The sequence below is a fragment of the Bidens hawaiensis genome, unplaced genomic scaffold (genome assembly GCF_021521415.1).
Source record: "Bidens hawaiensis isolate Kalapana, Puna unplaced genomic scaffold, B.hawaiensis_p1.1 tig00007232_1, whole genome shotgun sequence".
Classification (NCBI taxonomy): Eukaryota; Viridiplantae; Streptophyta; class Magnoliopsida; order Asterales; family Asteraceae; genus Bidens; species Bidens hawaiensis.
The window spans coordinates 651702-669758 of NW_027491497.1; the positions used below are offsets into that span (position 1 = coordinate 651702).

At 40.0% G+C, this 18057-nt stretch overlaps 1 protein-coding gene across 1 annotated transcript; it reads right to left on the minus strand.

Annotated features, from left to right (window-relative positions):
- Positions 1 to 356: 356 nt before the first annotated feature.
- On the minus strand, positions 357 to 1572 carry LOC143634751 (uncharacterized). Its single transcript, XM_077102755.1, has 4 exons — positions 1332 to 1572; positions 1114 to 1268; positions 618 to 743; positions 357 to 521 (listed from the first exon to the last, which is right to left on the minus strand). The coding sequence occupies exons 1-4, from the start codon at positions 1570 to 1572 to the stop codon at positions 357 to 359; spliced, it is 687 nt and encodes a 228-aa protein (XP_076958870.1).
- Between the last annotated feature and the right edge of the window lie 16485 nt (positions 1573 to 18057).

The window sequence follows — 18057 nt, forward strand, 5'->3', positions numbered from 1 at the left end:
TGATGCAGCAGAATTCCCGTCGAACTTTGACGGACCTGTAATCCCATAAAGGTTTTCATCTCCCCCAACGAACTCATTCCAAATCTCTTCTTCATAACTTCTTCAAATTTAGAACGTAGTGCTGTACTGGTAGACCCGAAGATGATGTCATCTACATAAATCTGAAACAATATTAGATCTTTCCCAACATTTTTGAGGAACAGTGGCTGATCGATGGTTCCTCTCTTGTACCCATACCCCAGTAGGTGAGCCGTCAAAGTTGCAAACCATGCCCGAGGCGCTTGGTGAAGACCATAAAGGGATTTTTCTAGCTTGTAAACATGAGTTGGATGATTTGAATCGATGAAACCTGGTGGCTAATCCACATAAATCCCCTCCTTGACTTCTCCATACAAGAACGTTGTCTTGGCATCCATCTGGTAAACCGTGAATCCCATGTAAGAAGCAAATGCCAGAAAAATTCGAATGGCCTCAAGTCGAGCCACAAGAGCATACACTTTAGTGTAGTCTAAACCTTCAACCTGATGAAAACCACGAACAAAGAGCCGCGCTTTGTTTCGAACAATAACACCGGTATCATCTTGCTTGTTCTGGAAAACCCATCTCGTATCTAACACTTTCTTTCCAACGGGCAGCTCAACCAATCTCCAAACCTTGAGTTTTATAAAATGATTCAATTCCTCGTGCATGGCTTCCACCCATCTTGGCTCTTGTAGCGCCATTTCAACTAACTTAGGCTCAATCTGAGAGATGAAACAAGAAAATAAACAGTTGTTGATGTGTCATGTCTGACATCTGGATGAAACGCCTATTTCAAGAGGACCATTGACATTTTCAATTGGATGATCTCATTGAATTCTTGTCGGAATTGAATGTCCAGGAACAGAGCTGGTAGAGGGAAAATTTGTTGGATCTTCAAGGATTTCAAAAAGAGGGTTCTTCCATCCAGATGTCGTCGTACTGTGTGAGTACGAAGTACTGGCAATGTATTCATTTGGTATAACATATGGGAATAGAGTGCTTCCAAAGATTTGTCGAATAGCACTTTCCCCCTCAAATGGTGAGGCATCGGCTGCAGGCTCTGGTGAAGACTGAAGACACAATCTTAGTAACACTTTCTTGTTGGCTAGATGACAATGGCTCAGTAGTGTCTAATGATTCCGACGGATCAATACTCAAAACTGGAGACATATGAGAGTCATTAGGAATGTATTCTTCCTCATCAACAGAATTTGCAGCACCAGCACCTGAATTATATGTATCCACAACTGGAAACACATTAAATGGCTTAAATAGTTCATTATAATCAAATAACCAGTCAGGACCGACACGAGCATCAGTCTCATTTTCTTCTGGCCAGCGCACGTCATAAGATTCCACTATCTGCTTTGTTGAATTGTTGTAAACTCTGTAGGCGGTAAGAGCAGCATATCTAACAAAGTAACAAACATCAGCTTTGGCTCCAAACTTTGGAGTTGTTTCAAGATTCAGCAAAGTACATGGACATCCAAAAGCTCGAAAGTGCGCAACTGTGGGCTTGTGACCGTAAACAATCTGATAAGGAGTCTTCATCTGAGACTTGTTGAACAACACTTTATTTGAACATAACAGGTCGTGTTAAGAGCTTCAGCCCAGAAGAACAAAGGTAGCTTTGAATCACACAACATAGTTCTTGCCTCCTCGATAAGAGTTCTGTTCCTTCTCTCAGTAACTCCATTTTGTTGCGGTGTGCGAGCTGAGCTATACTGTCGAAGCACCCCTTTTTGGCACGAAAGAAATTCAGTGTAGAGTTCTTGAATTCCGCACCGTTGTCACATCGAATACCCTGCAGCCTTAGATAGAGTTGATTCTCAATGAGCACCACAAAGCGTTTTATCAATTCTGCAGTCTCACTCTTATTTGACAAGAAAAACACTCAAGTGAAACGTGAGTAGTCATCAGTAATAACTAGACAATAAGAGCTGCGAGAAAGACTCAAAACTTGAACTGGACCAAACAGGTCCATATGCAGCAATTGAAAAACTAATGAAATGGTATTAACAAGTTTTGGATTTTTAGATTTATGATTGTGTTTACCTAAAGCACAAGCCGTTTTTAGCAAGACGGTTTAGATTTTTAACGTTTTCATGACCAATATGATGATGCCAAAGCATGGTGTTTGTGCATAATGTCAGTAGTTCAGTATTTAGTGTTTTGTATGTGTCTGTAATCGTGTTAGATTGTTTGTTTTGGTTTTAGATATAATGTCACACAAGTTCGCCTGGGATGTAGGCGAACTTGTTGACAAGCGAAGTTGTGACAACTTCGCCTAACATGTTAGGCGAAGTTGTCGAGGATTATATAACCTCAGCTTCGGCTTGTTTTGTTTAGGGTTTGGGGGGAGAATGTGTAAGTGATATTGAGATCACGTGTTGAAGTGTTGCAATACAAACGTGTTTATTAGGATTGTAACGTGTGTTTGTGTATCGTCTCAACGTATTATATATCTTACGCTCGTATCGTATTACGTGGGGATTCCGCACCCTAGTGCTACGAGATATTCCTGTGTAGATCCGGCTGGGAACCTACAATTGGTGTCAGAGCGTTTGCTCGTGATTGTGTGGTTCGAAACTATCACACGGGTGTTAAGATTGTTCCGTTTAACTATTCGCGGAACGAGTTTACGTTGAAATACCTAGTTTTTGTGTCTTGCCCATCTCCCACCTTCGCATACCTCGCAATACGTTCAATCAAAACCTGCAGAAACTCGTGTTCATCAGGCGAAGTTGCCGTCATCGTTTGTAGGGTTTAAGCGAACTTTTAAGGTTTAGGCGAAGTTACAAAGAAGGCGAAGTTACAGAGAAAGCGAAGTTAAGGTTCAGCGAAGTTAAGGTTCAGCGAAGTTAAGTACAGCGAATTTTGGAAGCAAGCGAAGTTAAGCTCAAGCGAAGTTAAGCACAACTTCGCCATCTGATCACTGTTCAAAAAAAATTATATACTTTCTTTGTATTTCGAGTCGTATTTCTTTCAACTATGACTTCAATAAACATTACTGAACTGGTAAAAATGGAGGTTGAAGCCGGTTCAGCAACCAAAGCTCCAAAAATGCTTAAGGGTACCGATTTCGTTGCATGGAAAGATCGGTTTGAACAGTATGTGAAGTATCAAGACACTAAGATGTGAGTTTGCATTCAAGATGGATACATTCCACCAACATCCTTGTTCGAAGGTCGTGATCAAATTAAGAAGTACAGTAAGATGGAAGAGGAGGAAAAAAAAATGTATGAGGCAGAAAGTAAAGCTCATGCAGCAATAACAATGGCTCTTCCACAAAAGATTCTTCATACCTTCAAGAAGTACAAAACTACTAGAGAGCTATGGGAAGCCCTAGAAAATAGATATGAAGGTAATGTGGGGATACGTGCTTCCAAGACAAAGCTACTAAAAACCCAATTCTCTGTATTCAAGTATTTGAAAAATGAATCACTTGACGATATCATCACCAGATATTATCACTTGATGACCGAACTTAGTAATTACTCCATTGAATACAAGGAAGAAGAGATAGTAGAGAAACTCCTTGATGCTCTTCCACCGAAATGGGAAATGTACACGGTTTTGATGCGAGAGGATAAAGACTTTGCCAATATTGATTTGGAAACAGCAGTGAATAAGTTACGAAATTTTGAACTTAACATGGTTCGGAAAGAGACACCAACTGATCAGGTTCAGGATCCGGGAATGTATGGTGCGAAAGTCACTCCAAGTTCAAGTTCAAAATCAGAATCCTCTGCCTACTACTCAAAGGGAGAATCAAACTCAAACTCAACTCGTGACGGTCATGTGATTCTCAATATGGATGGCGACGTATGTTTCGTAGCTGGAGGCAGTAATCCTTCAAAACCTCAAGCCACAACTGGAAATTTCTCGTCAAATGTTCCGAGTTACAACTACTCACAGATGCCCATGAGTGTTAAATCAGCTGAACAGCAGGTTGCTCTCTATGCATCGTTCATTGCATCTTATGAGAACTACATCAAAGATAAAATAGTCGACCCTGCAACGTTGGATGAAGACTATGATCAGATCGATGCTGATGATTTAGAAGAGATGGACCTACAGTGGCAGATGGCTATGATAGTAAGAAGGGTAAAGAGATTCATGAAGAAAACGGGCAGAAAGTTCGTTGGGGAAAGACCAGGGTTTGATAAATCAAAGGTACGATGTTACAACTGTCAACAAAATGGTCATTTTGCTAAGGAGTGAACATATGAGAGAGTAGAACGAAGTCAGAACAGGCCTGCACAACAGAATGGGGGTGGTAGTGAGAATAGGGCTATGGTATCTAGACAGAATGGTGGATACAACTGGAATATACAGGTTGAGGAAGTGTTTGAACAGGCAAATTTGGTAAACATCGAAACTGGAGGAAGTGAGAGGGAGACGGGAGAAAATCAAGCATATATGGCAGAAGTGAACGATCAGCTCTCTGAGGTAAGTTCTGAACTTCATTGTATACAATGTGAAAATCTGTCTAAACAATTGAAAACAGTAACTGATCAGTTTATTAGTTTGGATGCACAATTTAAAACGTTAAAAGAAGATCATCACTACACTAAAACTAGGGAAAACAGTTACTCGGTAAAAATAAAAGCTAGTGAAAGGGATATCAGAAGTCTTAAAGCCAGTCTAGCTGATAAAATACAAGTAATTGATCTTAGTTATGAAGTGCTAGAAGAAAAAATCAAACTAATTGTTGAAAGAGATAAACAGATAGCTGATTACCAGGTAAAAGTGGTGGAACTAAACAGAAAAATTGAACAATTTAGAAATTCATCAGCTATGCTAGATCACATCATAAGTGTTCAACGTTCCCCGGTTAACAAAGGGGGAATTGGATTTTCTGAAGTTCCACCACCGTATAACAATAACTATACCTATAATCCTAGTAATCAGAAATCAGCTGATGTTGAGATTAGTCAGACAGTTCCAGTCAAAATTTCGACTAAAGAACCTGAAGTTAATAAGAGCGAAACGACTAAGCCAATTTCCACTGTTGAGGTTTCTGTTCCTAGCTCTGTCTCATCAAATTTGGACAAGTCATCCGGATCGGGTGAGATAAAAGAAGAGGTAGTGTTACTAAAACGTGGGGAGGAATATAAGCCTGATGAAAAGAATTCTTCCCTAAACCCGTTCGTCCCACTATATGTAAGACAAACGGGTAGTAATGCAACCTCGACATCTGCAACAACTGTTGAGACGAAAGTTGAACACAGAAGTTGTTTCAGATGCAATCAAATAGGACACCTTATTGCTGATTGTCCTCTAAACCAGAGAATATTTAGAGGTATGAGGCCTTCAAAAACTGAGAATAAAAGGAATTTTAATTATCATGCGGGTAAGATTGCGAACTCATCAAATTTCAGATATTGGACTAATCCAAGATTTCAAAGAAATCGGTCTCATTTTTCCCCAGTTAACTACCAAACCAACAATTATAATTCAGTTAATTCACTAAGGTTTGGTTGGCCTCATAGTCAATCCTCGAAAAGGTTTCCTTTCAGAACTTACAGAAATCATCCTCAAACTGACTTTGGGCAACCAAAGTACAGGATGCCGGTCAACAAATTTAACCGACCCAAGACCAGTAGGTCTTGGGTCCCCAGATTTTAATCTTTTTCTTTAATTGTGCAGGAACAGTCGAACAGAGCTGTATACAATCTGTGGGTTGTGGACAGTGGATGTTCCCGGCACATGACTGGTAACAAAAATTTGTTACGTGACAGGAAACCTGTTCAAGGAGGAAGGGTTAGTTTCGCTGGAGAGAGTGGAGGTAGAATCACTGGTATGGGAACTGTGACAAATGGAGAAATGAAGTTAGAGAAGGTTGATCAGAAGAAAGATGGGATGTTTATTCATCAACAAAATATGTCCATGATGTACTCAAACGCTTCAAGATGGAAGATAGCACCCCATTTGATACTCCAGTTTGCGTCAACCACAAACTGGGTGCTGATTCTGACAGTGATGAAGACGTGGACCCCACCCAATATCGAGCAATCATAGGTTCTTTAATGTATTTAACTGCATCTAGACCTGATATTATGTTTGCAGTTTGTCTTTGTGCTCGTTTTCAGGCAAGCCCGAATGAATCTCACATGAAGGGAGTGAAGAGAATACTGCGGTATCTCAAAGGCAAGCCTAAGTTGGGATTGTGGTACACGAAAGGGGGAGAACTGGATTTGGTCTCTTACACAGATTCTGACTACGGAGGTTGCAATCAGAACAGGAAGTCAACAACCGGTGGATGTCAGTTTCTGGGAGGAAGATTGGTGTCGTGGCAGTGCAAAAAACAGACCTCGGTAGCCATTTCCACCTGTGAAGAAGAGTACATAGCAGCATCGAACTGCTGCTCCCAGGTTCTTTGGATACAACAGCAATTGCGCGATTACGGTCTGAATTTCACTCAAACTCCTATTTGCATTGATAACACTGCTGCAATCTCAGTAACTAACAATCCCGTCAAACACAGCAAAACTAAACATATTGACATTCGTCATCATTTTATACGGGATTGTGCTGAGAAGAAATTAATTGTGCTTGAAAAGGTTGATTCGTTGGATAATTTCGCCGATCTTTTTACTAAAGAGTTTGACCGATCCCGTTTTTAAAATTTGGTTGAGCTAAATGGGATGATCAATCCAGAGTATCCTTGTTTTTCGTTTTTATTAAAAAAAAAATCACTATCGCTTAGAATTAAGTCGGCTGCTTCAGTTTGAAGAACACATCCTCGGATATGTTTGGTCCTTACTTCTACTAGTAGATTATGAGGATAGCCATTAACCAGATGACTGAAAGTGACCGGGGCGGTTTATGATGGGTTTTTATTCTTTCGCTGAATAATAGTCGTTCATACTAGTTAGAAGGACACATACTTGTATGTGGTCGGTCCAGCTGATCCATTGGATCTTCAGGATAGCCGTTTACCTGAAGACTTTGACTTGATCGGGGCGATAGAATTTAAAATTTTTTAAGGGAGATGATATAATTTTTCAAGTCTATAACTTCGTAAGAAGTTTCAATACAATGTTTAAAAGAAAATTTATCCAACCTTGGAAAGTGATAGAAAAACTAATTTTGTGTGCTTAACTAGTGAAGTTATTAAGCCTAAAAGACTCTAGAACAGCCATTATAAGTTATGGTAGCTTTATATGGTGCGTAAAAGTAGAAGTGATACAAACTAAATCTCCTCGATTTAATGTGGAGAATCATTTTGAGTTGTGCATGTCTCCATATACATCTTTCCGAATGATAGGCAGAAAAGTGATTATCTAGTCATACACGAGCCCATGAGTGTTCTGATTCCCGAGAAGATAGTGTCAAGTACCTGCAGTGATCCAGATTCGGGACTTGCAGTTGTCTAAAAGATCAAGCTGTGTTAATGTCATTATTAAAAAAATATTATTATTAAATATATATCTGTGTTGTTAAGCCTTCTAAAGCTTATGTTGTTTCAAATATCAATCAAGAGGCAAAAAAGAGACCGGGAAAAAGACTCTAAAGATCGATATGTACTTACTGTTTAATCAGACACTACAGGTCGAAGTCAACTCGGGGTGACTTAGGGAAAGCCAAATACGCTTTGAGAATAGATAGGAGGCATCACAATCTCTCATGTGATGTCCATCTAAATTTTGAGCTTAATTAAACATAATCCGTATCACAGAAGCGATGAAAACCATACTAAGTTTTATACCTGCTTACAACCTGTTTCCTTATGTCATAATACCACTGAACATGGATCTATGTGACAGCCACTTAATTAGTATGATTCCTATTCGGATCTTTTCTAAAACATGCTGGTCCCCGTCTAGATTGAAATTTGATCCCGTTTATTTAATTACTAAAATTTTCTTTGCATATTTTGTTTTGTGGTTTAAAACTTGGTTACTTGGTTCTTTGATTATAAAGTTTAAATCTTTAGCGGAAAATTTTAAAAGACAGTTGCACTTTGATCAAATTTATAAGGTCCTGTTTTGTAAATTAAGTTAGGCGAACTTGTGTTAAGGTAAAGAGGCGAAGTTGTCCATGCTTGGTGTTAATTGAAAGAAAATGAAAAATCACAAGTACTCCCGAGCAATCCCTTGCTACCGAGTACACTTTTGCTCCCGAGCACACTTTTACTCCCGAGCATGCTTGGTGTTAAGTGAAAGAAAATGAAAAATCACAAGTACTCCCGAGCACACCCTTGCTACCGAGCACACTATTGCTCCCGAGCTTGCTTGGTGTTAAGTGAAAGAAAATGAAAAATCACAAGTACTCCCGAGCACACCCTTGCTACGAGCACACTTTTGTTCCCGAGCACACTTTTGCTCCCGAGCATGCTTGGTGTTATGTGAAAGAAAATGAAAAGGCACTAAGGAATCCGAGCACACTTTGTTTACGAGCACTAAGTAATTCGAGCACACTTGTACTTCCGAGCACACTTTGTGCTAGTTGAAAATTGAAAAATCACAATTGTTTTAATTTCCGGGTACACTTTGTGCTAGGAAAGTGCTTCCGGGTACACTTTGTGCTAGTTAAAAATTGAAAAATACAAGTGTTTTGCTTTCCGAGTAGACTTTACTTCCGAGCACACTTTGTGCTAGTTGAAAATTGAAAAATCACAAGTGTTTTGATTTTCGGGTACACTTTGTGCTTGGAAAGTGCTTCCGGGTACACTTTGTGCTAGTTAAAAATTGAAAAATACAAGTGTTTTGCTTTCCGAGTAGACTTTACTTCCGAGCACACTTTGTTTTCTGAGTACACCTTGTTTTCCGAGCACACTTTGCTTCCGAGTACACTTTAGGCGAACTTGTAAAGAGGCGGAGTTGACCATGGTTGACCTTGAGCGAAGTTAATGATAATTTGTTGACCAGCGAAGTTGTCACAGGGGCGAAGTTAAGGTTAACTTTGCCCTTGCATTTTCAAACCTATATAAGGGTCAACCTGGTCAAACCCTCGGCGAACTTATATACACTCCTAAACCTCGGCGTACTTAATCCTTGAATCCGTATTATCTGTTTCCAATCCGTGTTAAAGGTGTGTAGGCTCGGTATTACATGTAATTCATACTAATGGTGATAATCAAGGGCCGTGGTGATTCGATGTGTGACATTGTTTATGCTAACTTTTAAACAATTGATAAACCAATTAGTTTCTAACGTGTTCGTAACTCAGTAAATCGTCTAGATCTCCATAGTATCATCTTTTCTTGTTTTCAATCACAAATTCACCAAACAACCCAGGATCGGACCTCTGTACTCGCCGTTTCAGATTCAGGCGAAGTTAGGCTTAAGCGAAGTTGTTCTCAACTTCGCCTTATGCATAACTTCGCCTGCTCATATTTAATTAATTAATTAGCCTGGTTGTTCTCAGGCGAAGTTAGGGTTAAGGCGAAGTTGCACTCAACTTCGCCATATGGTTAACTTTGCCTGCACATAAGATGTTATCATAACTTCGCTCTTGGTAACAGGCGAAGTTATGATCTGCTTTGTCGATGTTCTAACTTATACCGTTTGTTGTGCAGATATGGCTGCTGTGGCAGGCGCTGGTGGTGCTGGTGGTGATAACAACCGACAGTGCTTTCCGGGTCACAACATGTACATTACTTTGGATCCGGATGCTAGTGGTGTCGACGACTATCGCGAGATCATCTCCTTCCTCGTTCGCTCACGAATTTTTCATGCCATCACTACAACTCTCCCCATTTCTCTACAGAATATAGAAGATTTCTGGCGAACGGTAGAATATGACTGTAGAGTTGAGCCTCCGGTTATGCGCACCACAGTGAACAATCAGGAGGTGCAGTTCTCAGCAGATCAGATCAGAGTCGCCTTGCAGTTCGGGACTGAAACTAGAGATGATCCTACAGATTTTTCAGCTCCATTCAGAGATGGTGCATTTTTACGTATGGGCTATTCGGGTCCTTTGGGTGAACTCAAAGGCGAAAGGGATTCTTGCTGGATCAGTTTTTCTGATGCACGTGATGATTGTGTGCATGTCGGGTCGTAAAGCTGGTACTGACGGTATGGGGGCAACGATGCAGTCTGCTATGACAGCCCTGACTTACAACAAGCCCTACAGCTTCAGTCAGATGGTGTTTTATGAAATCGATCGTCAGAGACGCGCGGTCGCTCGTGAAAGATTTTTAATTTACCCTAGATTCTTACAGATGATTTTGAATAATGTAGCACCTACACTACCTCAACGACGTCCCATCCGTTATGTTGAGAGTGTAAGTAAGAGGATCTTTGCGCAATGTAAGTCGTCAAGCGCACGTAGCAAACCAGAGCTTCGTCCGCGGCACACTCCATTGTTTGGTTATTTGGTGAACCCTGCTTATATTGCTCCTCGTGGAGATGGATTTCGGGACCCGGCACCTCAACAAGCTGATGTTCCTCAACCACCACCGGTGGTACAGCAATCTTTGCCTGCTGATCCTGTTGCAGCTCCAGAGGAACAGGTAGATCTTGAAGCTGCTTTTGGTGGCCAAGGGTTCTTTGATATGGAGCAGATTGATCCAGCTGCAGAGGTTCAAGCACCAGAAGCTGAGGCATCTGGTGTGAATGTTTCGATGGTCGTTACGTCTGTAGTAGATTCTGAGAGAACCGACTCTGACTCCTCCGCTGACGATATCGCTGAAGCACGACATATTCTGGTCACACAAGAAAGAATACATGGTAAGAGAAAGAAAGACTCAGATGACAGTGAATCTGACTTCGAGGAGGAGTTAGACCGGTTGATACGTCGATCAAAGAGGGCCAGAACTGGTGAGGGTTCGGGAGCGGGTGAAAGCTCAAGGGTGGTTCGTTTCTCTCCACCCTCGTTATCTGGTATGACCATGGTTCCGGCTTCGATGACTGTAACAGTACCGATCACCTCCAGTGTTCCCTTGGTGACATCATCATCATTTGGTATTCCACCAACCACGTTTCAGTTTTCGGCTCCGGAGATAGTTTTCTTGCCACCTCCTACTCTTACTCCATCGGAGGTTGTTGCAAGATTTGTTGAGTCGACGTTGGTAGCTACTGCGGGGTTATCTGTTACATTACCACCCGCGGTTACTGTTCAGCCTGCTTCTGATACTCCAGTCAGTCTGGGAATACCTCCACCTTATGCTCAAGACGTTTCTCACATGCGGTTTGATTTTGATGCTACCTTGTCTGATTCTGAAAGGATAGCGGCTCTTGAAAGGGTGGTTGCTGAACAATCGAGAATAAATCTAATCCAGACACAAGCTATCCAGCGCCTTGTAGCAGAAAATCATATCCAATCGTCCCTCCTTGTTGAACACGGTAAACTTTTTGATGCTCTAAAGCAGTTCTTAGCATCTCAGGGGGAGACGAGCTGCAAGGGCGATGAGTTGAGAATAAAGAAAAGTCATGATAGAGACAATGATCCCAATGCATCGAAAGGTGCAAGTGGTGAGTTGCCAAGAACTGAACAAACTCTTGGGACTTCCACATCTCGGGGGGAGTCAACTGGTACAGCAGGTGGATCAGGTGGTGATGATGATGTGGGTGATGACGATGTGTTACCTGTTGAAGAGATTGAAAAGATAGGTGAACAGATTGTGATCGATAGTGAGATTGAAGAGGGTGAGATTGTGGATGACAGTGTAGAACATGATATTCCTAGCGTTGACAAAGTAAATGTGAGTCAGGATATGGATGTGACAGATGAGTCTGAGTGGGAAGAGCAGCCGAGATGGAAAGAAGGATACGCTCAGTGGTTTGTAAAGACAAAGAAGCCAGCGGTTCCAACCATGTTCAAGAAAAGTTGCAATATCAAAGGGTATGCTGAGTCGAAGAAGGGTATTATTTGCTGGCTGTATGATGAGCAGTTGAGATTATTTGTGATTAAACGCTTTGATGGGATTCAGTATTTTAAGAGGATGTTGAGATCTCTCAATACCTTGCCTGAGTGTGCGGTGAAGGATTTGGCAAAATTGGGGTTGATTAATAGAAGTGATGATAATATGGCCAGAATAATTGGGAAGATTGTGTGGAAAGAAAGTGTGAAAGAGAAGAAGTTTGAATTGTTAAAGCCGCAGAAAGGGAAGCTGGTTGAAGATAAGGAAAGAGGAATGCGAGCTGATGGAAAACCTTGGATGGTGGTGAAATATAAGCCGGTTCGGTGTTTGAAAGAAGTGCTGATAAAGACAATGCCTAAGGATGTTTTAAAGAGTCTAAAGTAGTGGTATGTTGATAGCCAAACAGCTGAAGCGGTTATGGAAGATGAATACGAACAAGAGATTCTGAGAGTGTATGATCCCATGCACTTGGTAAATTTGTCTCAAGCTGACTTGCAGGTGCTAAACGATAAGAAGATATTTTATATTCCTGCGTGGAAAGATGAAGCCAAGAAATACCAGAGGGTGGTCTCTGTGTGTGTCAGACAGGGCGTTCATGCTTGAAGACGGGTGACACGAGTTTTTTGGGATTACTAGACACGAGATTGAAGATAGAGATATGAAGCTACTACCAAGGGGGAGTCTGTTGGTGCATAATGTCAGTAGTTCAGTATTTAGTGTTTTGTATGTGTCTGTAATCGTGTTAGATTGTTTGTTTTGGTTTTAGATATAATGTCATACAAGTTCGCCTGGGATGTAGGCGAACTTGTAGACAAGCGAAGTTGTGACAACTTCGCCTAACATGTTAGGCGAAGTTGTCGAGGATTATATAACCTCAGCTTCGGCTTGTTTTGTTTGGGGTTTGGGGGGAGAACGTGTAAGTGATATTGAGATCACGTGTTGAAGTGTTGCAATACAAACGTGTTTATTAGGATTGTAACGTGTGTTTGTGTATCGTCTCAACGTATTATATATCTTACGCTCGTTTCGTATTACGTGGGGATTCCGCACCCTAGTGCTACGAGATATTCTTGTGTAGATCCGGCCGGGAACCTACACATGGCATTATGTCCTAACACTTTTGAAATAGACAAGTGATTTCATCAGGAACATTTTTGTTCAGATCGATCACATAAGCATTATGTTTTCTTTGCGATTGAACAAGAACCAGTCTTCTGGTATGATGATAACAGGTTTTAGAATTAAACACTCTTTGTTAGTGAAATGGGTTGAAAAACCTTTATCACATATATGCGAGACGCTGAGAGACGCTGAGCGGACTGTTCTTCAACTCAGGAACAAAATTAACGTTTTCAAATTTCATAACACCATTAATTACAGTACCCTTCTGAGTAATCTTCCCCTTCTCTCCTCCCGCATAGGAAACATATCCACCGTTAAAGATTTGAATGTCGTGCGGTTGGGAGATGTCTCATGTCATGTTCCTGAAACAACCACTATCAACATACCGAGGTCTAATGATATTCTTCCATAGTTGTTCATGCACGATGTGCGAGATTAGTTAGTTCTTGGTACCCAGTCCATAGTAATACTTGGTAAACCTGATTTATCTAAACTTGTCACGGGTTTCCATGACGTATCTTCCCGATTATCTAAGATCGAACATGATTGCTTGGTCACCGGAGATTTAGGCAACCATTCATATCTTCTTTTAGAAGCTTTGTTATTTGTATGAATAGATGAATTAGTCTCTGGTTTGCGAGCGGAAGACACAATAAATTTTGACTTCCGAACTTGTTTCGGTCCAGAAACCAGCTTGGTTCTTGAAACCGAAGCAAAGTTTCTATCACGGTTCTGAAACATGTTAGGCTTGGTCTGATGAGAGCTTAACCTATCAGCCTTGTTTCTTTTCCAATCACCGTCAGAGGGATTTGCCTCATGATATATTGATTTGTTTTGAGGGGTATTTCGAGGAATATTCCTCTGATAATATCCATAATATGGGACATATGGACGGTGTGGACAATTTCTTTCAATATGACCAGGGGTGCCACAGTTAAAGCATGTCTGACATTTAACACAAAATTCATTGTGGACAACTCCTGGTCTTGATCTGTTATGAGAGCTAGTTTGCCTTGCTTAGTACATAACATCAGACTTATTTTTAGATTATCACAATTGTGAACATTTGAACTTCCTTCTTTAACAAACTTAGGTGATGAATATTTATCAGAACACTTATTTTTATCAAAGTTATTCAATAGCACATCACCAGATTTCAAAGTTTTATAAGAATCAACCACACAATTGTCTTTGCTCTTAAAAACAGAGCCCACACAAACATTTGAAGCAATATAGTTCAAAACAAGCAAATATAAAGGAGCATCAGATTTAATGTTGTTATTATTTAAAATAGATAAATCATCATCCTCATCAGTCCAATCCTCAACAATTACTTCATCTGCACGTGAAGCAAACACATTAGTATCATTCACCCTTGAGATTGATTCAGTAGCATTTACTGAACCATAAGCACTTTTGCCATTTTCAGCTGATTTACCATACTGCATATTTTTAACCTTTTCTTCCTGCTCTTTGGTAAGAGGAAGTCTAGTGTAGTTGTCGTTATATGAAGGAGGTACAACACTATACCCTATACCCTGGCCAAAGTTTTCTTTCCACCATAATTGATTTTCAATCATAGAACTAACAACAGCACTGGAACCGTCGTATTTTATAAAATTGAATTCAGCCTTTTCAAATTTATTAGTTAACTTAGCAATTTCTAACTTAGAGGCTTCCAATTCAGCAGTCAAATCACCAATTTTCTGTTTGGCATCTAAGAGCATTCTCATCCCATCCCCTATAATTATGTGTGGGGAGTTTGCAAATTATAGGGTGGGGTTGTGAGTGATTGTGAGTGTAAATTATAGGGTGGAGAGAGAAATGTTGTGATTTTTTGTAAATTTGGGGAACATTGTTTGCCCCTATTTATATTTTAATATTTGTTAGATTGGTTGTGAGTAGAGAAGAGAGAAAAATGTAATGATAAAGGTATAAATAATATTATTTAATTAAACAAGAGAGAAAAATGTAGTGTTTTTTAGTGTAATTATAGAGATAGATATGGGGAATGGGATGAGAATGCTCTAAGTGGTGACAACACTTTATGCTAAAATGATATTTAAATAGAGAAATCCTTTTGTAGTGCCTCAAGTTTTTCTTTTAAGGCTTTCTCGAATTTCTTAAGAGTGGAATTTTCAGATTGTATTCCTTCCATTTCTCTAACCAAGTTACTATTGTGAGATTTATATAAATTTACCTTATAGGTACAAGATTGAGAACATAATTCAGAACTTACCTAGGATGACCTGGAAGGAGTGAAGGCCTTGAAAGCAACTTGAAGTTCCTTAACTTGTTCCTCAACAACATTCTCTTCTTCAGCAACCTCAATTTGGGCAAATTTTAATGTCTGATTATTGATGCTGAGCGCTGCCATCTGATCACTCCAAGAGAACTGTTGAGCTACCAAACCCCGTTCACCTTCACCTGAGCTGACTGCACTTTCTCCTCTTGCATTGCCCACTGGAACTAGTGCCATTTATCTGTTTCCATTCTTAGTTGGATTAGTGCATTCACGAGCGAAGTGACCCAACTCGTGACAGTTGTAGCACCCAAGAGTGTCTTTGTTAAATCCCACCTTCTGATTAGCTGGCACATTCCAGTTATTTTTACCTATCCTCTTTGTAAATTTCTTCTCACGAAATACTGTCATGGCTATTTTCCAAGAGAGATCCATTTCCTCCACATCATCAGGATGGATTTGATCCAACTCAACAGCTACAACTGGTTGAACCAGATCTCCAGCAAGAAAGGCGTTGTAGCAATTCATGAACCCTACCATCAAGGCGATGTTTTCTTGAGTCTCCTTTGAGATAGAGGGAATGTGATTGTGAGACTCATTGGAAGATGCAGCAGATGGCTGGGGCTTAGTGGCAGAAGCAGATTGTTGAACAGGTTGAGGAAGAACACGGGAGTTGGTTGTGGTGGTGCCGGAGTGAATTAACCTTGAGCAAACTTAAACATGAAGAAATTGTTCTGAGACTGCTGAGGCGAAGTGTACTGCCCTTGAGAAGATTTAAACATTGAAAAATTGTCTCGCGAGATGAGAGCATTGTTAGAAGCGACACTGTAGCCGGCCGCATTGTAGGAATTTGCATGATTTAAGGCTCGCTGCTTTTTATCCATGTCACAAGCTTTAATGATTGCCATCACTTATGACAAAGTTACCCTGGTGAGATCCTTTGTCTTCTTAATCACAGCAACATTCATATCCCATCTCTGTGACAGGGAATTGATCAGTTTATTATTTGTCTCGGAAGTGGTCATGTTCATGTTTGCTGATTGCATTTAAATCACCAGAGATATAAATCTCTACGGTTCTGTTTCCAAATACTCTCCCAGAACATGACTGAACATATTGAAATTTTGTCGTAAAAGATCTTGTCGGCTTCTTCTCATCTCCTCATTACCCTCATACACCTCAATAAGGGCTTCCAACAATGCCTTTGCAGACTGTAATTCTCTAAATCCCAAGGCAATTTTGGGTGAAAGTTCCATAGTTAAAGTAGCAAGAGCCTTTTTGTCCTCTTCAATCTTTTCAAAGTCTGCATCGTCATACAATTCAACAGGCTTCACAGGCACCATTTCAGAATTTTCCCGTTGATAGGTGATAACTTGAGGACCCCGAATAATGCTCCTCCAAATCTTGGTGTCTTTCATCCTCACATATTTTTCAAACCTAAACTTTCACTCGGCAAATCCCTCATGAGACAAATGACGAGGCACACAAGTAGCAGTTCCCATGATATAGTCCAATTCTTGATGCGGTGCAACATTTGATGAATTATTGGTTACTTGGTCCATTTTAGGTGAAAATTAGTGTACTGGTCCAATTTATAACTCCAAATAAAAGTTCAGTTTTCCTAAGGCCCAACGACCAGGCCCAGATACACTCTCCCAGCCGAGAATAATAAAGTTTGACCAAGAACGATTAAAGTTGACCGAGAACTCAGAAAGTCAACAGAGAACACTTAGATTTAACTGAGAACGTATCAAGTCAACCGAAAACACTTGGATTTGACCGAGAACTAGCAAAAACCACCGAGAACCCAAAAATATGGACGAATACCATTAGATGAACCCGAGAACAACCAAGTGATGGTCGAAAAAAATCTAAATTGCTCGAAAACGTCCAAGGAACCCTACGAAACTTTAACCAGATAAGTTTGGTAACAAACTAAATCCCGAAATCAAGGGGATTTGAATTTGAATCCAATTTAAGTCAAACTTCACCCCAAAATTTCGTCTTTCCTTCTCCAATGAATAGATCACCGGAAATACAACCACTGTGGCCACCAAGATAATCAATAAAACACAATCCTTGAATCTGTGATATCACAACCGAGCCTATAATAGGTCAATAGGTTCTGATACCAATTGTAACTCCTGTGAATGGATCTTTCAATGTGATATCACCTAAACTTGTTATTAGGATAAATCTAACACGAGTGGATTCAAAGAAACAAAGATAAAACACAATACGAACACAAAGAAGTTGATTCAAAACAAACGTATATTACGTCTAGTGGTTAAGAAAAGGGGTTATAAAACAGTACTTCTCTCGTCTCTCGCTCTATCACGTCTAACCCCAATTAAACTTAGTTACATGGTTTATATAAAGAATAAACCTCTATCACGTCTAACCCCAATTAAACTTAGTTACATGGTTTATATAAAGAATAAACCCAAGCCTAACACTAACCAAAATCCCAGCGAGATCCATATGATCTCGGTTTACAATGTAAGCCCAATAACAAAATACAAACCATATTAATAATAGCCCAACACTCAATGATGAGATCAAAGACACAATGGCGAAAATGAACAAAAGACACAATTATAATCAAAAAAGACACAATAGATCGCAAAATATAACACGATGTCAAACAAAATATAGCACAATGTTGAGTATTATAACACGATATAAAGCAAAAAAAAGACACAATATCAAGGAAAAAGACACAATCAATAACCAAAATAAACACAAAACACAATGATAAACAAAAAGACACAACGAATTTTTTCACCTACCATTGTGATTTTTTTATGAGAACGAGAAATACGGTGGAAACATTTTTTTTTATCTTTTTCGTGTTTTTATA

What these genes read in the sequence shown, in the direction of transcription:
- LOC143634751 (XM_077102755.1), bottom strand. Translation starts at nt 1,572, where the DNA reads ATGAAGACTCCTTATCAGATTGTTTACGGTCACAAGCCCACAGTTGCG. An exon ending in AGAAAATGAGACTGATGCTC is followed by an intron (nt 1,269 to 1,331) that starts GTGTCGGTCCTG and finishes ATGTGTTTCCAG; the next exon opens with TTGTGGATACATATAATTCA. An exon ending in CATCTAGCCAACAAGAAAGT is followed by an intron (nt 744 to 1,113) that starts GTTACTAAGATT and finishes TTCATCTCTCAG; the next exon opens with ATTGAGCCTAAGTTAGTTGA.